The 27,947-nt window shown below is 38.0% G+C and overlaps 4 protein-coding genes and 1 non-coding gene across 5 annotated transcripts; 1 reads left to right on the plus strand and 4 right to left on the minus strand.

Moving 5' to 3' along the window:
• Positions 1-362: 362 nt before the first annotated feature.
• Positions 363-2,816, minus strand: LOC120005647 (pentatricopeptide repeat-containing protein At4g21705, mitochondrial-like). The gene is made up of 2 exons (XM_038855410.1): positions 2,462-2,816; positions 363-1,728 (listed from the first exon to the last, which is right to left on the minus strand). The coding sequence occupies exons 1-2, from the start codon at positions 2,693-2,695 to the stop codon at positions 493-495; spliced, it is 1,470 nt and encodes a 489-aa protein (XP_038711338.1). The 5' UTR covers positions 2,696-2,816; the 3' UTR covers positions 363-492.
• A 7,144-nt stretch (positions 2,817-9,960) lies between these two features.
• On the minus strand, positions 9,961-12,398 carry LOC120006682 (pentatricopeptide repeat-containing protein At4g21705, mitochondrial). The gene is made up of 2 exons (XM_038856815.1): positions 12,091-12,398; positions 9,961-11,337 (listed from the first exon to the last, which is right to left on the minus strand). Exons 1-2 carry the CDS (start codon positions 12,316-12,318, stop codon positions 10,099-10,101), a joined length of 1,467 nt encoding a protein of 488 aa, XP_038712743.1. The 5' UTR covers positions 12,319-12,398; the 3' UTR covers positions 9,961-10,098.
• A 451-nt stretch (positions 12,399-12,849) lies between these two features.
• Positions 12,850-14,260, minus strand: LOC120006255 (heat stress transcription factor B-2a-like). Its single transcript, XM_038856226.1, has 2 exons — positions 13,891-14,260; positions 12,850-13,311 (listed from the first exon to the last, which is right to left on the minus strand). The coding sequence occupies exons 1-2, from the start codon at positions 14,149-14,151 to the stop codon at positions 12,979-12,981; spliced, it is 594 nt and encodes a 197-aa protein (XP_038712154.1). The 5' UTR covers positions 14,152-14,260; the 3' UTR covers positions 12,850-12,978.
• A 1,522-nt stretch (positions 14,261-15,782) lies between these two features.
• Positions 15,783-15,855, plus strand: TRNAV-UAC. Its single transcript has one exon. It is a non-coding gene; the product is annotated as a tRNA-Val (tRNA).
• Positions 15,856-16,577: 722 nt separating this feature from the next.
• On the minus strand, positions 16,578-26,074 carry LOC120006095 (DNA-directed RNA polymerase II subunit RPB2). Its single transcript, XM_038855978.1, has 25 exons — positions 25,721-26,074; positions 24,164-24,385; positions 23,795-24,085; positions 23,484-23,681; positions 23,238-23,302; positions 23,054-23,140; positions 22,851-22,971; positions 22,699-22,743; positions 22,473-22,610; positions 22,304-22,376; positions 22,064-22,140; positions 21,849-21,956; positions 21,607-21,723; positions 20,429-20,584; positions 20,127-20,231; positions 19,885-20,010; positions 19,669-19,746; positions 19,477-19,572; positions 19,269-19,384; positions 19,098-19,167; positions 18,940-18,993; positions 18,698-18,841; positions 18,288-18,587; positions 17,280-17,702; positions 16,578-17,187 (listed from the first exon to the last, which is right to left on the minus strand). The coding sequence occupies exons 1-25, from the start codon at positions 25,967-25,969 to the stop codon at positions 17,068-17,070; spliced, it is 3,579 nt and encodes a 1,192-aa protein (XP_038711906.1). The 5' UTR covers positions 25,970-26,074; the 3' UTR covers positions 16,578-17,067.
• Between the last annotated feature and the right edge of the window lie 1,873 nt (positions 26,075-27,947).

A 27,947-nucleotide genomic window follows, 5' to 3' on the forward strand; every position in this document is an offset into this window, starting at 1 on the left:
CTGTATTGACTTGAACTGAATCTTCGATGCAGTATTGCAATCTGTCCATCTCTGTCAACAGACCTGTGTTTTTCTTCACCAAACATCTTTATGTAAATTATTTCGCATAAAACAACAGGATACACTGTAAGTAGGCTATGATCACAAGGGTAATCTTGTCTTTCCAGCACATCGTTTACAGAGACATTCATGGACCAAATTCAACCAGATGGGATCTTTCATCCACATTGTTCATTGTATATACCAAAACGAAGTAAAATAATTGAATCTGATACTAATACAAACCTAACTAAAATTATCACCAGGTGGCCAACCAATGCTGTCTTAAGACGAAATACACAAATCTAAAAGGAAGTCATTAATGAAACCAAACAAATACTAGCAAATTGAATTGCTTGCTTCTGTGGAAGTTCTTACATCACATGAGAAATAATTAATCAGAACTCAATGAAAAAAACACAAGGCACAAGAACCAGAACTTTTAGTTCTTTCTCAGACTCTCAGGCCAAGAACTTTTTTTGTTTCTTTATCTTCATTTATTTTATCTGTTTTCATACTTTCCAAAATCCCATTCACTTCTTTACCACCTCTTATATTTGCCTTTATCAACGCATGATACATTCGTCTGCTCACTGGGATGACAGTCCTCAGTGAAGCCACACAAGCTTCTACATCTTCAGCACTACCTTCATCACCAAGCCAACCTAAAATGGCAGTAATTACCTTTGTACTGGGCTTCCATTCTTTGCTCTCCACATTCCGAGAGACTGCAGCTTTCATACAATCCACAACTTTTGTCATCTCTCCTTCATCCAAGTATCCTTCTGCCAACCTTGCCCAACTGTTTGGTGTGATAGCCTTTCCTTTCTCCATCAACTCTTTAAGTATAACTTCTGCTTTCTTATACAGGCCCTTTTTAGAATACCCAACAAATACAATGTTTGGTACTCGAAAATCATAACAGTTGCCAGATGATTCCCACTCCTTCAACAATTCCTCAGCTTCTTCCACGTCTCCCAGCTTTACCAGGGAGTCCAGCATGGTGATGTAGTCGCTGTTTATATGCCTCCTACAAGCACTTTTCTGTAGATCCCATAATCTCAAGACTTCGGCCTTATTCCCTATGCTCGCATACAATGACATTAGGTGGTTAAATTCATTTCCACCATTCTTTTCCAACCTCTCTTCTGCTTTTTTCAGGGCATCAATTGCCTTATCAGTGAGGCCTGCTTTTATGTAGAAATTGGCAACAACAGCATATGTGTTCCAGTCCACAGCAATGTGCGGTTGGTTCTCCATCTCTTTCAGTAATGCTTCCATCGCCATGATATTAGATTGGGTGACGTATGCATTGATGCAAATCCTATAGCTCAAGTTGTCCGGAGAAATTTTGTTTTTCTTCATTTCATTAAGTATTTCAGGCACCTTCTCATGTTGCCCAAGGTTAGCATAAAGGCACATGATGTCATTGTAAGTAAGAGGTGATGAAGCAAAACCCATCTCCCTCATTTTCTGCACATGCGAGAGGGCCTTGTCTATTTGTTTCTGTTGCACATAGCAATGCAGAAGAGCCCCATATGTCTTATCAGTTTTCTCTTCATCCCTTAAGTTATAAAAATAGTTTTCTGCAGAAAGATACCCATGGACCCTGCCAATCAAATTTAACTGAACAGCATGTTCAGTTGGTGAAAATGCACAAATGCCGTTTTTATTCATCCATTCAGAGACCTACAACAAATAGAATATCACAAAGTAAGAGATAAGTATACATAGTCAAGGCCATTCTTTTAAGGAAAAAACTGTTCATGGTGCAGTCAAGCATTTCATCGTTATCAAAGCCTTAGTAACAAATGTTTTGAGGGTAGCTCTACGAATACATACCTGCTGATATGTTGAGAGTATAGCACAATCACTGAGTGTGCCCCAGGGGTTCATGGAGGAACGTATTAGCTAAAGCACTATGGTTCATTAACCCACACATAATAGTTCTACTATGCCAAATCAATTTCACAGCGAAGGCTTTGTCACACATTTTTCTTCTTTTTTATTAACTTTTTTGCTAGATTGAAGAATACGATGCAATAAACCCTCATACTAATCCATTGCTTCAAAATGATAAAGCTAATCACAAACTAATGCATAGGAAGCAACAAAATCCTTTTCATCATCTTCGTCAATCAAACAATCATGACGAAAACCAAACTAAGTCACATAAGAAAAAATGATTAACACCACCAGAAAATATTGAAAACCAACTGTTCTATTCATCATATGATTGCACATAAATCATTGTAATTCTTTATATGGAGCTAGGAAGTCACGAATTTACTTTTTCCCTCAAAACCGTGAATGATTAACAGCATTAATGAAACTAAAGACGCTAGTTTCTTTTCTTTTCTTCTCCCCCATTTTCTCGTCGAACCAAACAAGCCCAAAAATAAACTAGAAGAAATCGAAAAACCTGAAGAGCCTGAGTGAAGCGCTTCCGCTTTCGCAGATCACGGATGATTCGTTGAAGCTCGGCGACTCGAACTTCTTTGCCATCACTGACCCAACTGTCGAGCTCTGGCCCCAAGCTTGTGGCGGGATTCCCTAAAGGACTGATTTTGGAATACAACGCCTCCTTATTTATGTAACTGGTGCTATAGCATCTACCAAACTGGATTAGCGTTTTTGAGAACAGCTTCGAATTCATGGCGAGATGCTTTGGCAGAGAAATGAAATGGTGAGAAATCGGCTTCAGAATTCGGTCTCGCTGGGGTTTAACCTTCGAGGCTGGTAAATTGTAAGGGTTTAATTGCTGGGCCTGGCCCAATTTAAGCAATATGGATATTTGGATAACATGAATGGCTACAAGCTTGTAAGTGTTTACCAGTTGCGCTTGCCCCTGGATTTTGGTTGAATTCAATAAATGGGTTCCAAGCCCATTATTAACCAGTTTAGTTATTTTTGTCAAGTGTCTTGGTATAGGGATGGCAACGGGTCGGGTACCCTTCCAATTAGTGAATACCAAAACCGTTTCCATTTAAGTTACTCAATACCAAAACCGTTTAAAAAACCATTTAAATTTCCAAAACCGGAACCGTTCCATAACCGTTTACCATCGGGTACCCGTTTACCGTCTAATTTTTAATATTTTTATTTTTCTATAAATGTATAACTCAATTTTTTTTAAAAATAATATGACTTATCATGTTGTTATAATTTGAATGTAATATCTATATAATTATTTTATTTTATTTTATTTAATATGTTTGAATGTAATATATCTTTATATAAATGATTTATAATGTTATTACTATAATATACTTTTTTAATTAAACGGTTCGGGTACCCTAAACCCGACATAAAAAACCAAACCCGACCCTAAATCATAACGGGTTTGAAAATCAAAACCAAAACCGTTTCCAAACCCTATAGGATCGGTTTTCGGATTTTAAATGGATCGGGTACCCTATGGATAGTGCTACGGTCGGTTTTTTTTGCCATCCCTACCTTAGTAGTTAAAAAGGCTCCATCAATATTAGGATATTGTGATTTAAACAATTGAATCGCTAGTTTTTTATGGGTACCTATGAAACGTACTGGGAAACTTATGCAACAGGCTATTATCGATATCAATAAGTTCACTTAGAAGAGCTCCCGTGTCAATCACGTTCATCCCTCTCATTTGACCATTTGTAGCATTCATAGCTACAGCCAAACTTGGTTATTTCTTAATACTAATTGTTATATTTTACAAATCACATTAATTATGTGACCTGATGTATCTCGACCTTTAACCAATAGAGTACTGTAAATATTAGACATCTTGTCCGGGGAAAAAGCTACACGACCAATGACTTCATAAATCATATAACATATGTTGCAAAACTAACTATTTTCTTTTAAAAAATTATGAACTTTCCAAAAATTTAATTTCCCTTCTGCATACTCTAGATGATGCTTAGCATGGGGAAAATAGATGATGGATTCAATATTTTTCAATGCATACCAAAACCAAGTAAAATAACTGAACCTCCAACAAGGCAATCAAAGTGACATACCTAGGTAATATTATCATCAGGTGGCTACCTAAAACTATCTTAGAAGAAATGCACAAATCTAAAAGGAAGTCAATTTTTTTTTTTAGGAGAAATGAAACTTTCATTAAGCAAATAAACCATTACAGTCCACTATATGAAGTGGAATAGTAGAAGGCGGTAAACCGTGTACAAAAACACATTTGGAAGGGGAAGAACGCCCCAAATGAACAAGAGCATCAGCAACCCTGTTACCATCCCGGGTTGTATGTGTCACAACACAAGATATGGGATCAATAATAAGTTGGATTTCCTCTAACAGGTGACCATAAACTTGGAGGGAGGTATGTGACTTCTTGATACTAATTACCATCTCCAAGGCATCCCCTTCCAAAATAATGTTGTTGTAACCCAAATCCCTGGACAATTGAGCTCTAAACAAAAAGGTCACCCCTTCGATGGTAGTAGGGCCTCCTGTTGAAAACACACGTATAAAATCATATCCAAACACAGTACCTAAATGGTCATGAATAACAGCCCGACACCCCCATAAGGGTCACCCAAATACCAACTGTACTTTGACCTTGCCCGGTGGGGGAGGTTGCCACTTAGCCACGATAGTGGTTCTTCGGGGGAGTTGTATGTGAGGGTTCTGCACTTGTTGCCAATCATGGGATAACCTTTGACTAGCTAGAACAACTTTGTACTGTTCTACTGTTGTTGAGGGGATGGGACGGGACGCACCATTTATAAAGGCTATTCAAATGATGTGAATAATCGCTGGATGGGAATTTTTGTTGTCATCCGTCGATTTTACTTTTTTGATGACGCGGGAGAAGGTTATGAGGCTGGTATCAAAGATATTGTTGCAGTGATAGTGTGCGACCACCATTGAGGAGATGACACGTTAAGAGTTTGATTGTAAAACCTAACAAACTTCAAAGTCGGACCCTTCGCTGGGGTTTAACCTTCTAAGCTTGTAAGTTGTAAAGGTTTAATTGTTGGGCCTGGGATTGGACCAATTTAGTGAATGTCGATAATTTTGATAACATGAATAGGCTACAAGCTTGTAACTTGTAAGTGTTTAGTAGATGGGCCTGAATTTTGGCTAAATTCAATAAAATGGATACTTGGTAGGAGGAATGGGTTCCAAGACCCAAGCACATTATTAACTAGTTTAGCTGTATTTTGAAGTGTCTTTTAGTAGTTAAAAAGGCTCTAGCAATATTAGGATATTGTGATTTAAACAATTGCATCGCTAGTTTCTTGTGGGTACCTATGCAACGTACTTGGAAACTTATGCAACAGGTTATTATCGATATCAATAAGTTCACTTAGAGGAGCTCCCGTGTCAATCACGTCCATCCCTCTCATTAGACCATTTGTAGCATTCAATACTAATTGTTGTACTTTACAATTCACATTAATTATGTGACCTAATGTATCTTGACCTTTAATCAATAGAGTAATGTAAATATTAGACATCTTGTCCGAGGAAAAAGCTACACAACCAATGATTTCATAAATCATATAACATATCTTGCAAAACTAACTATTTTTCTTTCAAAAAATGATGAACTTTCAAAAAATTTGATTTCCCTTTTGCATACTCTAGATCATGCTTAGCATGGGGAAAATAGATGATGGATTCAATATTATTCAATGCATACCAAAACCAAGTAAAATAACTGAACCTCCAACAAGGCAATCAAAGTAACATACCTAGGTAATATTATCACCAGGTGGCTATCTAATGCTATCTTAGAAGAAATGCACAAATCTAAATGGAAGTCATTATTTTTTTTTTGAGGAGAAATGAAACTTTTATTAAACAAATAAACCATTACAGTCCACTGTATGAAGTGGAATAGTAGAAGGCGGCACACTGTGTACAAGAACACATTTAGAAGGGGAAGAACGCCCCAAATGAGCAAGGGCATCAGCAACCCTGTTACCATCCGGGTTGTATGTGTCACAACACAAGATATGGGATCAATAATAAGATGGATTTTCCTCTAACAGGTAACCATAAACTTGGAGGGAGGTATGTGACTTCTTCATATTAATTACCATCTCCAAGGCATCCCCTTCCAAAACAATGTTGTTATATAACCCAAATCCCTGGACAATTGAGCTCTAAACAAAAAGGTCACCCCTTCGATGGCAATCGGGTCTCCTACTGAAAACACACGCATAAAATCATATCCAAACACAGTCCCTAAATGGTCACGAATAACAGCCCGACACCCCCGTAAGGGTCACCCAAATACCAACTGCCATCAACATTTACTTTGACCTTGCCCGGTGGGGAGGTTGCCACTTAGCCACGATAGTGGTTCTTCAAAGGAGTTGTATGTGAGGGTTCTGCACTTGTTGGCAATCATGGGATAAGTTTTGACTAGCTAGAAGAACTTTTTACTATTATACAGTTGTTGAGGGGATGGGGCGGGACGCACCATTTATAAAGGCTATTCAAATGATGTGAATAACCGTTGGATGGGAATTTTTGCTGTCATGAGGCGATTTTACTTTTTGATGTCGTGGGAGACGATTATGAGGCTAGTATCAGAGATACTGTTGTAGTGGTAGTGTGCGACCACCACTGAGGAGATGACACGTTGAGAGTTTGATTATAAAACCTAACAAAATTCAAAGTCGGACCCTTCGCTGGGGTTTAACCTTCGAGGCTTATAAGTTGTAAGGGTTTAATTGTTGGGCCTGGGATTGGCCCAATTTAGTTAATGTGGATATTTGGATAACATGAATGGGCGACAAGCTTGTAACTTGTAAGTGTTTAGTAGTTGGGCTTGGATTTTGACTGAATTCAATAAAATGGATACTTGGTAGGATGGATGGGTTCCAAGGCCCAAGCCCATTATTAACTAGTTTAGCTATTTTTTCAAGTGCCTTTAGTAGTTAAAAAGGCTCCAGCAATATTAGGATATTGTGATTTAAACAATTGCATCGCTAGTTTCTTGTGGGTACCTATGCAACGTATTGGGAAACTTATGCAACAGTTTATTATCGACATCAATAAGTTCACATAGAGGAGCTCCCATGTCAATCACGTTCATCCCTCTCATTAGACCATTTGTAGCATTCATAGCTACAGCCGAACTTGGTTATTTCTTAATACTAATTGTTGTACTTTACAAATCACATTAATTATGTGACCTGATGTATCTCGACCTTTAACCAATAGAGTATTGTAAATATTAGACATCTTATCCTGGGAAAAAGCTACACGACCAATGATTTCATAAATCATATAACATATGTTGCAAAACTACCTATTTTTCTTTCAAAAAATTATTAACTTTCGAAAAATTTGATTTCCCTTCTGCATACACTAGATCATGCTTAGCATGGGGAAAATAGATGATGGATTCAATATTATTAAATGCATACCAAAACCAAGTAAAATAACTGAACCTCCAACAAGGCAATCAAAGTAACATACCTAGGTAATATTATCACCAAGTGGCTACCTAATGCTATCTTAGAAGAAATGCACAAATCTAAAAGGAAGTCATAATTTTATTTTTTTTGAGGAGAAATGAAACTTTCATGAAGCAAATAAACCATTACAGTCCACTGTATGAAGTGGAATAGTAGAAGGCGATAAACCGTGTACAAGAACACATTTGGAAGGGGATGAGCGCCCCACATGAGTAAGGGCATCGGTAACCCTTTTACCATCCCGGGTTGTATGTGTCACAACACAAGATATGGGATCAATAATAAGATGGATTTCCTCTAACAGGTGACCATAAACTTGGAGGGAGGTATGTGGCTTCTTGATACTAATTACCATCTCCAAGGCATCCCCTTCCAAAATGTTGTTGTTGTAACCCAAATCCCTGGACAATTGAGCTCTAAACAAAAAGGCCACCCTTCGATGGTAGTCGGGCCTCCTGCTGAAAACACACGCATAAAATCATATCCAAACATAGTCCCTAAATGGTCACGAATAACAACCCGACACCCCGGTAAGGGTCACCCAAATACCAACTGCCATCCACATTTACTTTGACCTTGCCCGGTGGGGGAGGTTGTCACTTAGCCACGATAGTGGTTCTTCGGGGGAGTTGTATGTGAGGGTTCTGCACTTGTTGGCAATCATGGGATAACCTTTGACTAGCTAGAAGAACTTTTTACTATCCTAGTGTTGTTGAGGGGATGGAGGGGGACGCACCATTTATAAAGGCTATTCAAATGATGTGAATAACCGTTGGATGGGAATTTTTGCTATCATCCGTCGATTTTACTTTTTGATGTCGTGGGAGACGATTATGAGGCTAGTATCAGAGATACTGTTGCAGTGGTAGTGTGAGACCACCACTAAGGAGATGACACGTTGAGAGTTTGATTGTAAAACCTAACAAACTTCAAAGTCGGACCCTTCGTTGCGGTTTAATCTTCGAGGCTGGTAAGTTGTAAGGGTTTAATTGTTGGGCCTGGGACTGGCCCAATTTAGTGAATGTGGATATTTGGATAACATGAATGGGCGACAAGCTGATGAGAATCCCACATCGGAAGATGGTGGATTTGGAGTCTAACTTATAAGGGAGGACAAACCTCTTATTGTCAACCTGGGTTTTCAATAGAGAGTTAGGCTCAAACTTATGATGCTAGACTTGGGCCCCCATCCCGTGTGACGGGTATTCATCACAAGCTTGTAACTTGTAAGTGTTTTTTTCAAGTGCCTTTAGTAGCTAAAAAGACTCCAGCAATATTAGGATATTGTGATTTAAACAATTGCATCGCTAGGTTCTTGTGGGTACCTATGCAATGTATTGGGAAACTTATGCAACAGGTTATTATCGACATCAAGAAGTTCACATAGAGGAGCTCCCATGTCAATCACGTCCATCCCTCTCATTAGACCATTTGGGAAACTTATGCAACAGGTTATTATCGACATCAAGAAGTTCACATAGAGGAGCTCCAAGTGCCTTTAGTAGCTAAAAAGGCTCCAGCAATATTAGGATCCAGCAATATTAGGATATTGTGATTTAAACAATTGCATCGCTAGGTTCTTGTGGGTACCTATGCAATGTATTGGGAAACTTATGCAACAGGTTATTATCGACATCAAGAAGTTCACATAGAGGAGCTCTCATGTCAATCACGTCCATCCCTCTCATTAGACCATTTGGGAAACTTATGCAACAGGTTATTATCGACATCAAGAAGTTCACATAGAGGAGCTCCAAGTGCCTTTAGTAGCTAAAAAGGCTCCAGCAATATTAGGATCCAGCAATATTAGGATATTGTGATTTAAACAATTGCATCGCTAGGTTCTTGTGGGTACCTATGCAATGTATTGGGAAACTTATGCAACAGGTTATTATCGACATCAAGAAGTTCACATAGAGGAGCTCCCATGTCAATCACGTCCATCCCTCTCATTAGACCATTTGGGAAACTTATGCAACAGGTTATTATTGACATCAAGAAGTTCACATAGAGGAGCTCCCATGTCAATCACGTCCATCCCTCTCATTAGACCATTTGTAGCATTCATAGCTACAGCCGAACTTGGTTATTTCTTAATATTAATTGCTGTACTTTACAAATCACATTAATTATGTGACCTGATGTATCTCGACCTTTAACCAATAGAGTATTGTAAATATTTGACATCTTGTCTAGGGAAAAAGCTACACGACCAATGATTTCATAAATCATATAACATATGTTGCAAAACTAACTATTTTTCTTCGAAAAAATTATTAACTTTCCAAAAATTTGATTTCCCTTCTGCATACTCTAGATCATGCTTAGCATGGGGAAAATAGCTGATGGATTCAATATCATTTAATGCATACCAAAACCAAGTAAAATAACTGAACCTCCAACAAGGCAATCAAAGTAACATACCTAGGTAATATTATCAAAAGATGGCAACCTAATGCTATCTTAGAAGAAATGCACAAAACTAAAAGGAAGTCATTATTAAAACCAAACAAATACCAGCAAATTGAATTGCTTGATTCAGTCAAAGTTCTTACATCACATGAGCAATACTTAAATCAGAACACAATCAAAAAACACAAGGCATATGAACCAACCCTTAGTTCAGTCTCAGGCCAAGAATTTTTTTTGTTTCTTTATCTTCATCTATTTTATCCGTTTTCATACTTTCCAAAATCCCATTCACTTCTTTACCACCTCTTATATTTGCCTGTATCAACGCATGATACATTCGTCTGCTCACTGGGATGACTGCCCTCAGTGAAGCCACAAAAGCTTCTACATCTTCAGCACTACCTTCATCACCAAGCCAACCTAAAATGGCAGTAATTACCTTTGGATTGGGCTTCCAGTCTTTGTTCTTCACATCCCGAGAGACAGCGGCTTTCATACAATCCACAGCTTTTGTCATCTCTCCTTTATCCAAGTATCCCTCTGCCAACCTTGCCCAACTGTTTGGTGTGGTAGCCCTTCCTTTCTCCATCAAGTCTGTAAGTATAGCTTCTGCTTTCTTATACAGGCCCTTTTTACAATACCCAACAAATACAATGTTTGGTACTCGAAAATCATAACAGTTGCCAGATGATTCCCACTCCTTCAGCAATTTCTCAGATTCTTTAAGCTCTCCCAGCTTTACCAGGGAGTCCAGCACGGTGATGTAGTCCCTGTTTATATGCCTCTTAAAAGCACATTTCTGCAGATCCCATAATCTCAAGACTTCGGCCTTATTCCCTATACTCGCATACAATGACATTAGGTGGTTGAACTCGTTTCCATCTTTCTTTTCCAACCTCTCTTCTGCTTTTTTTAGGGAATCAATTGTCTTATCAGTGAGGCCTGCTTTTATGTAGAAACTGGCAACAACGGCATATGTGTTCCAGTCCACAACAATGTGCGAGTGGTTCTCCATCTCTTTCAGTAATGCTTCCATCGCCATGATATTAGATTGTGTGCCATAAGCATTGATGCAAATTCTATAGCTCAAGTTGTCCGGAGAGATTTTATTTTTCTTCATTTCATCAAGTACTTCAGGCACCTTCTCATATTGCCCAAGGTTAGCATAGAGGGACATGATGTCATTGTAAGTAAGAGCTGATGAAGCAAAGCCCATCTCCCTCATTTTCTGCATATGCGAGAGGGACTTGTCTATTTGTTTCTGTCGCGCATAACAATGCAGAAGAGCCCCATATGTTTTATCATTTTTCTCTTCATCCCTTAAGTTATCAAAATAGTTTTCTGCAGAAAGATACCCGTGGACCCTGCCAATCAAATTTAACTGAACTGCATGTTCAGTAGGTGAAAATGAACAAATGCCATTTTTATTCATCCATTCAGAGACCTACACCAAATAGAACATCAAAAAGTAAGTGATAAGAATACACAGTCAAGGCCATTCTTTTAAGGAAGAAACTGTTCAGGGTGCAGTCAAGCATTTCATCATTATCAAAGCCTTAGTACCAAACGTTTTGAGGTTAACTTCCACCTGCTGACATGTTGAGAGTATAGCACAATCAGCGAGTGTGCTCCGGGGGGTTTATGGAGGAAATTATTAGCTAAAGCACTATGGTTCGTTAACCCACAAATAATAATTCTACTATGCCAAAACAATTTCACAGCGAATGCCTTGTCACACATTTTTCTTCTGTTTTATCACCTATTTTGCTAGATTGAAGATCATGATGCAATAAACCCTAAAATTAATCCATTGCTTCAAAATGATAAAGTTAATCACAAACTAATGCATAGGAAGCAACAAAATCCTTCTCCAGAGTAACCTTTTTCATCATCTTCGTAATCAAACAATCATGGTGAAAACCTAAATAAGTTACATAAGAAAAATAATTAACAACACCCGAAAATATTGAAAACCAAATGCTCTATTCATCATATGATTGCACTTTGCACATAAATCATTGTAATCCTTTAAATTTAGCGAGGCAGTCACGGATTTACTTTTCCTTGAAAAAACGTGAATGATCAACAGAAGTAATGAAATGGAAGACACTAGTTTCTTTTCTTTTCTTTTCTTTTCTTCTCCCCCATTTTCTCGTCGAACCAAACAAGCCCAAAGATAAACGACAAATCGAAAAACCTGAAGAGCCTGAGTGAAGCGCTTTCTCTTTCGCAGATCGCGGATGATTCGCTGAAGCTCAGAGACTCGAACTTTGTTGCCATCGCTGACCCAACTGTCGAGCTCTGGCACCAAGCTTGTGGAGGGATTCCCTAAAGGACTGATTTTGGAATACAATGCCTCCTTGCTTCTCCTACTGGTGCTATAGCATCTACTAAACCGGATTAGCGTTAACAGCTTCGAATTCATGGCGAGATGCTTTGGCGGAGAGAACTGAAATGGTGAGAAATCGGCTTCAGAACTCAGTCCCGCTGGGGTTTAACCTATCGAGTATGGAGGCGGGGTTTAATTGTTGGGCCGAATGTGGAAATTTGGATTTCGTGAATGGGCTGCAAACATGCACGCTTGTCGCTTGTAAGTGTTTAATGGTTGGGCCTAAATTTGGCCCAATTCAACAAATATGGATACTTTATACTTGGTTAGGAACTTAGGATGATTCATGAATGGGTTGCAAGCTTGCAACTTAACTTTTTGAATGAAGAGTGTGAAATAAGTTTTTGAATTACCACAAGTGTTAAGACTTAAGCAACATTAAAAATCATAATTATTGATACGGGTGTTTTCCACATGAAAAGATAATCTTTTGCACAATAAAAAGTAGAAGTGTTGTGGATTCTTCAAGAATCGAAGTCGATTTTGCTTTATGAAAAAGAAATATCAATGAAGTTATATGAAATGGTTTCGAGGGATTCGGAAAATCGACTTGATGGTGGGATGTCATTGAGAAATAAAAATCTGTCTTATCAAAATATTTTCCGGAATTATTTTTAGTGTAAAATGAGACAATCATCCACTTTGGAATCTTAAAAGGATCCAGCAAAGCTAGGATCTCAAGTTTTATGTTGGCATCTAAAATAGCCTCCTAACTTTATTGTGATTGTTTCCCATGTATTGAGCAACACACTCCAACAACTTAACTTCTATTGCTTTGAATTCTGCTATTTGCATCTGCAATTCCAGCTGCTCTCTCCTTAGCTTCTTGTTCTCTTCCATTAGGAGATCGTGACCAATATTGTTTTCCTCCTCCACTGCATTCATCTTTTCCTCTGCAGCCTTCAGGTATGCTGGAAACGCACTCGGCTCCGCCTTCTTCCTGCTGATTTCACCTAGTAGGTGCCTGCATCCCTTCTGGAACTTCTCGTGCCTGAACTCCCATTGCTTCGACGACGTCTTCTTGAACCCCTGCTTTTCATATATATTGGATGATGTTAAAAATGTTCTTTGATTAAATATTTTTTGTCTGAAATGATATGAATTCAATATTCTATTGGTAAAAATATAATTTCTTTTGTAGACTCATATAGTACACCCCAACTTTTGGATTAAAGGCTCGAATATGATGATTATAGTGTGAAAGAATCGAGATGGCAACATCATTGTTGTCCAATGTCTGAATATATCTTTGAAATGTCTATCTTTGAATATCTAGTCACTATCAGCACATGTAACATGAAGTCTTGAGAAAATTAGCTAGTGACATCATTTTGCTTCGCTTCTTAATTAAGAAAATTCCTACTTAGAACTCAGAAGCTAGCTAGTATTCCAACTCTTCACTTCACTTGATTGATGATCAAGAATATTCTTAAATGGTGGCTCTTATCAACCAGATTCAAACTTTCATTGCAATATACAAATAAATAAATAATTCAGGAATATAAATCAAGAATCAAGAACCATTTTGGCCCCCCCAAAGAGAGTGTAAGAAGCCAAGAATAATAATTAGCTGCATCAATATGGGTTGAATGTGCAAGGAGTACTCACATAGGTATTAAGCTGGCGAATGAAGCTGGAGAAATTGTTGTGCTTGAAGTATCTGGGCAAGGTAAGCTCCGAGAACTCGGCCGGAGACCATACAACAAATCCAGTCCCCTCCGCATTCCATGAAACAATTTTCAATATCTCATCACAGCCGCCGCAGCCTCCTCCACTGAATTCCTCCAACAAATCATATGTTTTGAGTAAAAATGGAGCAGGATTCTTAGTCCTTGGAGACTCATTAAGCTCTGACAGCTTCCTTGCCATAAACCCTGGCCTATATATTCACCTTGATCTCTGTTGATTAGTGCCTAAAAGCTTCTCATTGCTTCTTCACCTTCTTAAGAACTATGTGGAAACTACTGGCAACAATGAATTTAATTGCTTTTTTAAACGAAAGGGTAGTTGTGATTCTTTAAGAAAAGTTGCCGTGGAAAAAAGGGGTCAAGTTTGATTTTTATAAAATGATGACACAACAGTAAAAGGCAGTCCAATATTTTGAGCACTAAATGACAAATTTGATTGTTCCATTTGACATTTCTAAGAGATTTTGGTTTTGGATTTGCTGCATTTGGATTAAATAATTAATGTGAGCTTTTAGGGCATGTAGTTGGGATTGTTTACTAATATTTTGTGAAAAAATATCTCTAAGGGCCGCGAAGTCTGACTCCTTGAAAAAAAGAGAGGTTTTGTTAGCTTTGCCCTGACTCTTTTCTCTAGTACAATTATTTTTGGGCATCTGTGCATTTTTTAAAAAATATTGTTGATTTTGCAAAGTGTTTTTGTTTTAAGAAATTTATTTTTCATTGAAATCGAATATTGAGCACATATATGTCTAATCGTTGATTGATGGAATGTGTTCTTGCTAATTATAAGGTTTCTTCCTTTTATGCCTTACGATTTTATTTTATTGGCATCCATATTCATCGAAACTGTTACCCAATTCAACAACATAAAAATATCATCCTTTTTTGCTAATATTTTCTTTGTGATACATCCTTTGTCAAGGATTGATAAACCATGGGGATTGGAGACCACATAATTAATTAATTTAGGGTTTTGAGAAATAACAAATATTAATTGTAGAATGCGGCGGAGTCGGTAGCAACCTTGATTTGACTGGTTACTTAGCTGATGTGGCAGGGGCCCTTTCTTCTTCTTCTCCTCCATTTTTCTTTCTGCTTTACACTCTCTCTCTCTTTTTTTTGTCTACATTTTATCGACCATGTGTGCTGCTTTTTGGGACTAACGGATACAATTTAAAAACAAAAAATTAGCCTAAAACAAACCAACCAAAATCATGATTAGTCTAATCAAACAGCTTAATGCACGGTGACCAGCATATATTAATTCTTTAATGTCCTATCAATCATTATCTCTCTGATTATCCCAATGGAATTCAATTTTCATTTATTTACAAAACCCTAAAATCAGCTTCAATTGTGTGATGCTCTCTCGTTATTGAAAGAATATATAAGATTGATATGTTGATTTGACTCTATTGAGAGTCAAGGTTGCTGTGGTGTAGTGGTTATAACGTCCTTTTTACACACTGAAGGTCCCCACTTCGATCCTGGGCAGCAGCAATTTTTTGTCTTTTGTCTCATCTTTCTATTTGAGGCCCAGTGAATCAATTGGATATGGACACTTTTGCATTCTCTCCTTTTGGGCCTGTACGCTTCGATTGGGCTTTCTCCTTCCTTTTGGTCCTTCTGTTCGCTTGGGCTTTCGTACCTTCTTTTGGTTCTACGCCTCGCTTGATCATGAGACATATAATTGTCGCTATAAATAAGCAACATGATTCCAGTTTGTTCCTGTAAGACTTCAGGTGAGCTTTGGCATTACTGTTGGAAAAATCAGCATTATTATTTACTTCAACATCTTAATCCATCACCAAGGTTGCTGTGGTGTAGTGGTTATCACGTCAGTCTTACACACTGAAGGTCCCCAGTTCGATCCTGGGCAGCAACATCATTTTTTTTTTTTTCTCTTGTCTCGTTCATCTCTCCATTCGAATCAATTGGATTTGGATACTTTTGACTTATCCCCTCTTGTGCCCACGCTTCGATCGGGCTTTCGTCCCGTTTACTTCATTCACTTGGGCTTTTTATTGTCTTCATCAAGTCGACCGCACGTCCGTCACATAGAAGAAACCTTGTGCTGACAGAATTGCTAAATTGGAGTCGTCCTTGAGATACATGGAAATCAACTTCTGCATCATTGGAAACCGTCGTGCTTATATCAATAGCTTCAAACCTAATTTCAAATTTGAGCGGCAGGACGATAAAGGCATTCAGCACTTTGAGAGAACTCTTGCTTTTTTCCTGGAAAATGCATCAAATGAAGATTGAAGATTGCACAGAAAGACCTTACTGGAACCTTCTTTATGTGTTAATCTATGGTTTTCACATTATTCGTTTCTGTTTCAGAAAAGAATATCTTCGCCAGAGTATCACCCAAAGCCATTTGCCTGATGGTGGATGCCAAGGTCTCCTATCATTTTGATTTAACTATGATTACTTCATTACAACATGTGTCGAGTAATTTGACATTATTTTCCTCAAAGAAGACAAAAGTAGGAATATGTGCCTTCAAAGCAAAGAATAATAATGTCCATAGATTCGCAATAAGCTGCTTGCTTCCTGCATCAAAAACAAAACCAAAACCAAAACCCCAACTCAGATAATTTTGGCTACGTTATCCAATCACCCATGCTCTCTTCCATTACTTCAAATTAAACATCCAAATTCACTTCTTTTTTTTCTTTTTTTTTTTGTGAACAAAACCCCCAGACTCTTTGGTTTGGATATTCCATAATAACAGAACAATATCACTAGTTTTGGGGGTTATACAACATATATGCATGACTCCAAACAAAAATAAAAAAAAAACCACATAAACAAAAACATACGTGCAGTAACATCTCCATGGCCTATTATATTCGGAATGGAACTTTCCAACGGCTAAACTGGTAGTCCATCCCCTTATCTTTAGCTCACAGAAGCTCGGCCCTCAACATGCAATTCCCGAAGACAACTGTTTTTGATGGTGAAACAGTATCTACTACTGTTGAAGTTCCTACATACCATCTCATATTCGGTGTTTACACATACTGACTCTTTACATTCCGCAGCACGCAATTACAAAAACCCTCGAGTTTCAAGAGTTCAGGAGTCAATTTTGTCAGGCTCCTTTCTTCTTTGGGGCTTTGGGTGGTTTTTCATCCTTCGTCAACATTCTTGGTGCTATCGCCATGGCCATAAGCTCTTGGAAAAGCAGTTTGCATGCGTAAGGAATGTGGACCTGCATGTACAATCATAAGCCACATAGATGCAAGCACCAAACGGAAAATTTGCATAGCAGCGAAAAAATGGTTAGTAATAAAGAAACGTCACCTGGACAATGTCAGTTTTGTTCTTGCAACCTCTACACTCAAAGGAATTCTTCTTCAGATTTGCAATGGCTATCAACCCACAACGCTCGCATACATGGACTCTATATGCATCACTTTGGTCAAACAATCTCTCTTTGAGAAAGTGAGCAGCACCATGAGCAATCATGCAATCTCGTTCCATTTCTCCAAAACGAAGACCACCATCACGAGACCGTCCCTCAGCAGGTTGCCTCGTAAGAATTTGCACGGGCCCACGACCTCGTGAATGGATCTTGTCATCCACCATGTGCTTTAATCTTTGGTAATATGTGGGACCAAGGAATATCATAGCAGTGAGACGACGGCCAGTATGACCATTATACATGGTCTCAAAGCCACGCATTTGATATCCACATTTATGAAGTGCTTTACTGATATTGTCCACCTAAAATATCAACATTGCACAGATCAACTATTTCCAGAACTAGACCAATTAAAGCAATATAGAGGACTAGATACCACATCCATATTTCAACTTTAGAAAGGGAAAAATAATCAGTTTAGATGGTAAAAATTCAAACAACAAAAACAATGGAACCATGCACTTTGACTTGCATCAAACCTAAGACTGTCAGATATTGTTAAAAAGACCAGGCTAAAAATGAGGAAGGAAATTTCCAATGTATGACAAAGTAACACATGAAAAAAAATTCACTTAAAATAATTTAGTTCAAAATCTAGAGTAACCAAAGTCCACCTAACTTTTGGAAGCACTAAATATGACCAAGCACCAGTAAGAATCTTCATATTCACTGCCTCAGCTGCTAATACTGGTTTTCACTGATTTACAGAAACCAATGGCTTCTAACACACTTCATTTGTGCTTCCAACTAAAAGACCGACATCATACTGAACACTCAGATCTATCAAGAGCAATCAGCAAAAGATTTACAAGTTTGGCTTTTTGAAGCCAACCATGCCGTCAACACAAGATATTCTAGTTCAAGAATCCTAGAGAAATGAAACTTACAGTGACATCAGTAAAAGGAGTGGCATCTCCCTCTTTTCCCATGTGAGCAGCAACCTTGCCCATTATACATTCAATAAGCTGACCAATTGTCATTCGAGAGGGAATAGCATGGGGATTCACAATGATATCAGGTGTGATGCCTTCCACAGTCCATGGCATATCTTCTTGCGTATAAGTCATGCCCACTGTCCCCTTTTGACCATGCCTACTGCTAAACTTGTCCCCAATCTGTGGTATTCGAACAGATCTCACTCTTACTTTCACAAACCTCAACCCATCAGCATTTGTTGTCAATAGAACCTGCAACCGATTTCTCATATTAAAGATTTAAAGAATCAAGACAACTCCAGTCTATACAACAGAACCATCTTTCAAACAAACTAGTGAAAATAAGTGGAACTAGTACTTACTTGATCCACCATTCCTGTTTCACTGTGACGCAAACTTATGCTATGATCACGCCTTGTGTATCGTGATCCTTGGCCCTGAGCATCTTCCTGAGAAATAGGGGTTGTCTTTCCAATGATTACATCCTCGCCAGAAACTCTTGTACCCTTAGACACATTAGTAGACAACAAAGAGCCATCATTTCATCAGTTCATCTACTAACAGGATGAAACATGGTAGCAAAACAAATCAAACATATACATACAGGAGGTGCAAGACCATCATCATCAAGTTTATCATAAGAGCCATGCCTCATTCCCTGTAAAATATAATTCCACGTGAAATTTCTACCTTTTCTTAATGGAGGTCATTCCAATATATTCACCAGCAGGCAAGTTATACAATCTAAATTCTGGTTTTTACCATGGTGTTAGCTCTGTCTGGACGCCCAAAATCTTCTTTCACAAGTGTGCCCATCTTTTTCTCTTCATCCCTGAAAAAGGAAAAGAGTTGACACAGCAAAATCTGAGCATATATAATCAAGAAAAAATGGAATTAAAAATCACATTTCAAAGGAAGAGTCAGTATTCCTGCCTATATGATCGGAAAAAAAGTGATCGAAAGAATCCACGATCTATTGATGACTGGTTCATGATGACTGAATCTTCTTGGTTGTACCCAGAATAGCAGGCAATGGCAACAATTGCATTCTAAGAAAGTATCACACAGAGAACAGGTCATAAGCACCTACAGCCAAGTGAAGGGCAAGGAAGAAAGAAGTGATCTAAGGTATATGAATTACAATGCCAGCGGGAAGCTGCCTGAAGTGGAGATGCTCCATCGCTCGTGTAGTAACAAGGGGCTTTTGAGGATAGTAGAGAACATAAGCCAGTGTGTCCTGATGAAGCAGAGAAGAAACAAGTTAATAAAATTACAGATGAATGCCATTCAAAAGATAAGCTAATGTTAATATTGAGAGGAACCAAAATCATACCATTCGGAATTGGTAATTGGTGACATAAATTCCCATCGCTTGCTTACCCATGGCAGATTGATATGTATTACGTGGGGACTAATTAGACCAAGAATTAAAAAAAAAAAAAAAAGGTCAATCAAAGCCATAATACATATATACTTCTTTTTTTTTTTGAATAGAAACATAATAGAAATATACTTAATCCAAAAAACTTCACCAGCATGAAAGGCTTACCTGATTATGGTCTGGAAAAGGAATGATTGAAGCACAAACACCAAGAATCAATGATGGGTGGATCTCACAATGGGTATAAGTTTCTGAATAAGCCTCCTCTGGATTGAACCTAGCTTGTACAAGGTCCTGGATACAATTTTTCAGCAGTTAAATCTTTGTTCGTCTCGTAGCATCTTAGAGAACAGAATAATCAATGAACTACAATAAGACATGTTCCAATCAAACAAAGCAGTTTCTCTTACATTAATAGTCATGGAAATCATTGTCGTCTCCTCTTCTTCTGTGTCAATATATTCTATAAATCCCTTAGTAATAAGCTCATGCCATGCCCCATCCTCCCCGCTTTCCTGAAAGACATAAGAACAAAACTTTTAATTACTGAAGGTAAAAGTAATACATTTGGTGAGGAGCAGGCCCAGTTCAAGTGGTCAAGCACTTCACCATCCTGCCATAAGGCCATAAGGAACCCCATCCCCTTTAACACAGAGAGAGAGTAGGCAATGCATTTTAAGTTACGACATAAATGCAAATCTCAATGGCTCACCCTTTGTTGTAATGCATGGATATCCTTCTTCTTTATCAAAAGTCTTTGCTTCTCCACAATGAACAAAGGACGGCTGCAGCGCCCGTAATCAGTATATATCCGCAATTCCTTCAGACGGATATCTCTAACAACCCCAACTTCAGTATTGACATCAACCTGCATATGAAGACTCCATTAGCATTTACATGCATGGGTAGGACTCCAATTCCCCCTACAACATCCTATTGATTGAACACCAAGAAAATCCTTTAAAACACAAAGTTTCTGATTGAAGCATATTTTAGAAGTCCGAAACAATCAGCATCCATTGCTCACCATCATTTGGTTGGCACAAGTGTCAGCACAACGACCTATTACTTAAAGATATGTTTGGAGGGTGTTGTTGGGATCTAGCTGAAGGTGCTTGGGTAAAAGAAGTCCAATGTTCAATTTGCCAGTGCAACTACAACATTATCAGCTTAGTTATAGTGTTTTGATTTTTCTGTACCAAGTAAAATCCTTGTTGTTTTCTCAACCAAATAAATCTCTAGTTGTTAAATACGCGAGATTGCTGATTGCATGTTCTGAACCCCAAGAGTTAGAAAACCAACATATTTGATTAGTCATGGCCTGACAAAGAAAGATTAATTAGCATTAATCCACCCACAGTCTAAGATTGAAACTTGGGCAACTTAACTAAAATTTTCTTATTATAAGAAAGATGTCCATCAAAAAAAAAAATTCAGTTATATATTTGCATCAATTCCAGTTACATTAATTTTCCTTCAAAAGTGCTATGAGCAACAATGTTACAACCATCTAAATTTTGATTCACCTTGTACTACTTACCTAAATTTATCTTATTATAAGATGGGTGTCGACCATAATAACAACTTCCTCATTTCTATACTGAACCTGTTCAAGTTACTTTATTTTTCTTTCTTATATGCTTTATAAGATTTGACAAGAAGAAATTCTATCCCATAATAAACTTATATGCTAACACAATCAAAAGGTACGAACACATCCATATGCAAACAATTTTCAGAAATTCAAAAGCAAAAAAAAAAAAAAGCAACTGCCCTAAAGGGAAACATTAAATGCAAGCTCTGCCACTAGATGGGGGATTTGGTACAAAAGGGTTAAAAAGGATTTTTTTTACCCATAGCATGAAGCACTCAGTAATCTGTCATACTCACCCTTCTCCTCAGACGTCTCAAAGTTTTCACCAACATATCAGGATCACGATGGATACCAACCCAACAACCATTGACAAATATTTTTGTAGCTTGGGGAATCACTGCAGGAGATATTTCCTGCCAACCAAGCAAAAGTATCAAAAGCAAGAATAGGGGGAAAAAAAGAACACAAGAAGAAACAAAGAGCACTATAATATCACCAGTTGCTAGCACAGATTCAATATGAAGTATAATGAACGCACCTCAAAATTCTCAGTACCCCACTCTTCCAAAAATTCCAAGATCGGAAGCGCTGCTGATCCAACTGTTATGTAGACCATCAGCGCAAGATTCTTTACAAGTCCACATGCCTGATAAAACAGCCAATACACACAATTATAATTTATAAGTGCCAATAACAAATAAAGTCCTCAACAGCTGAAAACAGCAAGATTCACTTAATTCGCTAAACACCCACTTGGCCTTCAGGTGTCTCAGCTGGACACATCATTCCCCATTGTGAATTATGTAACTGACGAGGTTTTGCCAACTTCCCTGGTAAAGAAAACCTCAATCAGAGAAGAAGAGAGCCAAAAGCAGAAACAGCCACAAAAATCTAAAAATGGAGAAACCGAATCACATCCCAAAGAGCAATCGAGGTTAAAGTCTTCAAATAAAAAAAAAATCAACTGGCATGCATATCCTCAAGATGTTTTACCTTCACGGCCTATTGGTGAATTCAATCTTCGCAAGTGTGACAAGGTAGAGGCATATGTTAAACGATTTAACACCTGTCAAATCATTCCACACAACATAAGCAATTCTAGAAGAGAAACCCATTGTCTTCACAAATACCGAAAGAGAGACAGTAAAAGCAGCTTCTTCACCTGTGACACTCCAGCCCTTGTACCAGCTGCATTAGCCTGCCCCCAGTTCCCAGTAGCTAGTGAATATTTGAGACCGCTTGTGATAGTTTTTGCTTTGATTGCAAATTGCAGGTTAACATCTTTTCCATTGTCAACGCACTGCAAAATGCATGTATGATGCAACTATAAGCACCATTCCTCTAATAAAGATATCGAAAACTAAACAAGATGGGTTTATGGGAAGAACCCTCTGCACATAAGCTCTCACGTCCCTTGTCAGTTTTCTGAAGAGCTGCACATTCAAAGACAACAATCAAATATTCAAAGAACAATGAAAAATGTGATAATCCATATTCACACAATTGCCAGTGCTTCCACACACACACAAAAAAACACTACCATTCTAAACAGGCCACCAAGTAAAGGGCCAGCCAGATCCAGCCTTTTATTGCCGTAATGATCCCTATCATCTTCTGCCCTTCGGCCTAGTGCACAAAGTAGAAGCCGGTGGATGATATATCTGTCAGATGCAACAACATATCAATGAAATTATTCAGAATGCCACCATCACATGCATAGGCATAGAAACATGTCAAACCTACCCAAAATAGTAAGCTTTCTTTGTCTCACAGAATTCTCCAACACCAACATGAGGAAGCATTTCCTTTTGTAGGATCTCTTTCGCATACCTATGAGGAAGATGCACATAATAAATTACTTGAGTACCACTGAACCTCATATGGGTGACACAGAAGACAAGTGAAATTATGATAAGATGGAAATTACTTAATTCTCTTCTCCTTAGTCACACCAACAGTTGATCCTCGTTTTCCAATGTAGTCTAATGCAACCTGTAACGGACAGAAAAGAATAACAAGGTCCAGCAGACGTATAACAGATAAGTTCTACTTGATACAAATTCAAAAGGAAAAGAAAATCAATGTATGCAGACCATTCACGTAGCTAGTCAATCAAGCAAACAACTGCACCCCAAATCAAAAACAAAGGGAAAAGAAATTTGCAAAGTGATACCTGTTGATTTTGAATAACAAATGCTTCTTCTAGAGATGGTCGAAGCAACTCCATCATTTGCGTATCAGAAAAGTCGTAACATATGTGCTCCAATATGTCTTTGTCAGCAACAAAACCCAGAGCACGAAACACAATTATAATCGGAATTTCGGTTCGAATGTATGGAAGCGTAGCACGAATATATTGCCCTGAAGATCCCTGCAATTACACAACGAAAAAGAAAGAATGTAAATATGAACATCCTTAATTACTTAGAAGTGAACAGAGTGCTCCTAAAAAGCATTCCAACCACCGCGACTAATTCCAATTACCGCTTTAGCACTAGTTCGAGAAAGCATCCGCACAAACATGGTACTAGGCGGCCTGTTCTGGGATTCTGCCATCGATCGAACTTCCGCTACATATGCAAACTTGTGTGGCTGTCTCTTCTTGAACACATAAACATGATTGGTACTCATCTTCTCCTGTGCTATGAGAACCTTTTCACTCCCATTGATGATAAAATACCCACCTTGATCATATGGACACTCCCCAAGTTCCGTTAAATCCTTCTCCGAGTTCTCGTACAATGTGCAATAACTTGATCGGAGCATTATGGGGACCTAATAACACATAATAAAATTGTCAATCAACAGTAAAACTCCTCTTTCTATCAGTAAAAGTAGGTGAAAACAGCATACTTTTCCAATGAAGGTCTTTGAGAAATCTTGTGTCTCTGTGACTTCTTCACCATCATGCCCTTTCTTAATAACCCTCTTTGTGACGTCCACGTATAAAGGGGCTGAGTAGGTTAGGTTCCTCAGCCTCGCAGCCTTGGGAAATAAAGTTGCAGTTTCTCCATCGGACTCTGTCATCATAGGCTTGCTCAAGTATATCTGACCAAAGCTGATCTTATAGATAGTCTGCAAGTAAACCCCAAAAATGACTATTAGAACAATAGGAAAATGATATGTAATCATTTTCTAAAACCAATAACAACATTTCCATAAATGTTCTTTTGAATCTTAAAACATCATAATTTCGCACAGAAGAACAAGCCCTAAAGCCCACTGAAAAATGCAACTGTTGCGTACACAGTTTGAAATTCACAACATAATAGAACATTAAAATTAAATCTACAGCGAATTTCACACGATTTGCAGCATCTGAATAATCATTGAAGATTTTATATCTTCCACAAAAGTCATGGTAAATAGATAAATATACAAGAAATGAAAAGAAAATAAAACGCAACACTCCCAAAATGTAATTCAACCCTAAAGTCTCCACCATACCAGTTACAACAAAAAAGAAGTTGAGAAACAATACTCAAATAAAAAATCCTCAAAAGACTGCCTTGATATGCTAGTTAGCTATCTCTCTATACCAGTTAGCCGGTTAGCTAGTTAGCTATCCCTACCATACCAGTTACAACCAAAAAGAAGTTGAGAAACAATACTCAAATAAAAATCCTCAATAGAATGCGTTGATATGCCAGTTAGCTATCTCTCTAAGTTGGGATATTTTTTCTGAAAGCTGTGACTGACTATCAAAGAGGCCACTGAAAAAGAATCCTACCTATTATTGGCCAGTTTATTGAGGCATGGCTTCTCAAATGGAATTTGTACTCAACATGCTATCATCATGTATGATAAACAACTCTTTAACATTGATCTTAAGTCTTCCCCTGGTTCTCAATGTCGTGGACGACCATTAAAGTCGTTATTTAATTGTTTCTTCATTTAAGACTCACTATCTTTTCAACCTTTAGTAAGAACTACAGATTGGAGAATCAGCCATCCACGATTCAAGCAGATAACCCTGTTTCCAAAGTAAATAGAAAACCGCCAAAATTTCCAGCAAGGACTTCAATTCAAAAGATACCCCCCAATCACAACCATAACGGTGAACAATGAACCTAGTAACTCCTTTGCACATGATCCACAGATCATATAGACCAATAATCGAAACTAAACTTCTCTCGGATGGATCCATCACTATAGAAAAACCTTTAACAACCTCTCCAGCACAGTAAACCCTAACAAAAGCCCATGGACTCGAGTATTAGTTAAATCGGCAATCAAATTAGAGACGAACTCACGGAGCTGTATGAACCGGTACCAGTTTCTATCCTCCACAAACCCTAGACTGAGAACCCAGCTACATTCACGACTCCAGAAAGTTTTCAAGATTCAATTAGGAATCAAAACCCTGGCACTGGGAACCAACGCCAACAAATTTTCAAGAATTGAAGCTACCTCCGCAAAATCGGGCTGTTGGCCAGGGTTGTGCTGAGATTCGGGCCGAATCTCGATGTCGGAAGACTCATCAACGATTTCCTGCATTGTATTCTGAATGAACTCATCGAAGGAGTCGAGTTGCTGCCTGACGAGCCCCTTCTCTTCGAAGTAGGCCGATATTACCGTCCAGGCATCCTCCTGTGTTATTTCCTCGCTATCGTCTTCTTCTTCCATCATTTGTGGATCATATTCTGGATCTTCCTCCATGATTCCAGTTAATTCAAGTATGGCGGTGAAACCCTAGCAGCTCCACTGACCGTATCGCGGAGGGAAAAGGTCGTATAAGTTAGAGAATTGTAGGAAGAAAATAATGCCATTACACGGTCCGAGTGTTTCCTTTGTAGTGTTACGGGAAAGGGAAGGCGGTGATTAAATGTGTAGTGCCTACGTGGAATATCAAATATGACGTAGCGATGGATGCGATGTCGTTTCAGTCCAGTGACCGAGTCTTCACTGGGCCTGAGAAGTGACTGGGACAAAGTAATTGGGCTCAAACTTGAACAGATCACTTGCTGTACATTTGGAGACACCGAGACAATTTCTTATGGCCCATCGCGACGCATGGGATCAGGTCCAATATGGAAGGAAGCCTAATGAACTAGGCCGGCACACAAGGCCGTTCAGGACCGAGTCCTTTCTCGCTACTTGAAGTTTACAAGTCATATTGCACGGCCCACCCAACAATAAAGGCTCTGTTTAGTTGAGCCGTTGAGCAATTGCATTGATTTTCATTGTTAGCTTAAAAGTTGTGGAAAAAAATTTTAATAAAAATTATGAAGTATTTGGTGAAACTTTTAACAAATGGTAGCTCATAAGATGTGAAGCAGCGCCGTTGGGACAGCCCCACAAAACAAGGCCAAAATCGTTGTACAAAAATTGTAAATATCCCAAAAATTTGTATCCCAAACTTATCACAACATGACGTGATATGCAATGAGTGGATTTGTGTGAGCTCCATTGCATTTAAATTTAGCAAACCATCATTGCATTTCATATCAAGTTAGATGAGTTTGGGATACATACAATTGAGATACCTAGCACTACCTTTTTTTTATGACACAAAACCTAACACTACTTGTCTTGTCTTGATACCTAGCACTAAGCGTCCACGGTGGTAAATTTTGTGCACACACTCTTTATCTCTCAAACTTTGTGCTTCTCAAGTGTTTGGCTTCAATACACCCACAATGGCAAAAAGAAGTCGAGCACTCTAAAAGGGTTGCACAAGAGGGGTTGGAGAGAGAAAATACAATAGGAAAAGTGAGAAAAAAATACATGTGTCATATGGGTGTGAGTTGAGTGGGGTCCGATAAGGGATACTATTCAACAAGTAGAGAGTACTCCAAATAAGGAGTGTGGGCAAATTAACCAGCATTTTTCAAGAGTCACTTTGCTCCCATTGTGAGGATCTAACTTTACACTTATCCATAAATTATTGTTTGGAGTACTCTAAACACCACCCAATGTGGATGCTCTAATATTTTACATTTAGAGTTTCTCTCAATTTGGTACAGTCCCTAATTAAATTTACTTGGTCACATCACATCATGCAAATGACAATAAATGTGGTTATGTATATTAGGTCATTCACATCCAATAATTATAGCTTAACTATACCTACTATGAAGAAACCAAAATGATATAATCCATAATTTTTTAATCCATAAACTTACATAATCTAGGTGACAAGTAAAAAAGACATATCATATAGATTAAAAAAATAAACAAACTTTATTAAAGAATCCACATGGGCATGTCACATGTTTATGTAAGTTTATGGATATTTATTTTATAGATGTATAGTGCTTCCGATGAAGAAATAGTGGAAATCAATCATATAAATAAAGTAACAAAAATGACATGTAGCCTATCTGTTTGGTAGCCCAACAGATTTATTTCATTGATTTAATCAATGGAATAGTTTTATTTACACTCTTTTATCCCATAATTCATTATCCAAAATTTATTATTTTAATATTGATTCTATTGTTTTTTAAAGCACAGTTTAGAATTCATTTTTTTACTTATGAATTCATTTGTTTTTGAAATTTCATTAAAAAAACAATGGTATTAAGAAATTTCATTGAATAAAACAATGGAATTAAGATTGACCCAATAAAACTCATCGACAATGGATCTTGTTAGAAAGAGTTTTATATGTTGATTCTGAATATGTAATTTTTAA

The sequence above is a fragment of the Tripterygium wilfordii genome, chromosome 9 (genome assembly GCF_013401445.1).
Source record: "Tripterygium wilfordii isolate XIE 37 chromosome 9, ASM1340144v1, whole genome shotgun sequence".
Taxonomy (NCBI): domain Eukaryota; kingdom Viridiplantae; phylum Streptophyta; class Magnoliopsida; order Celastrales; family Celastraceae; genus Tripterygium; species Tripterygium wilfordii.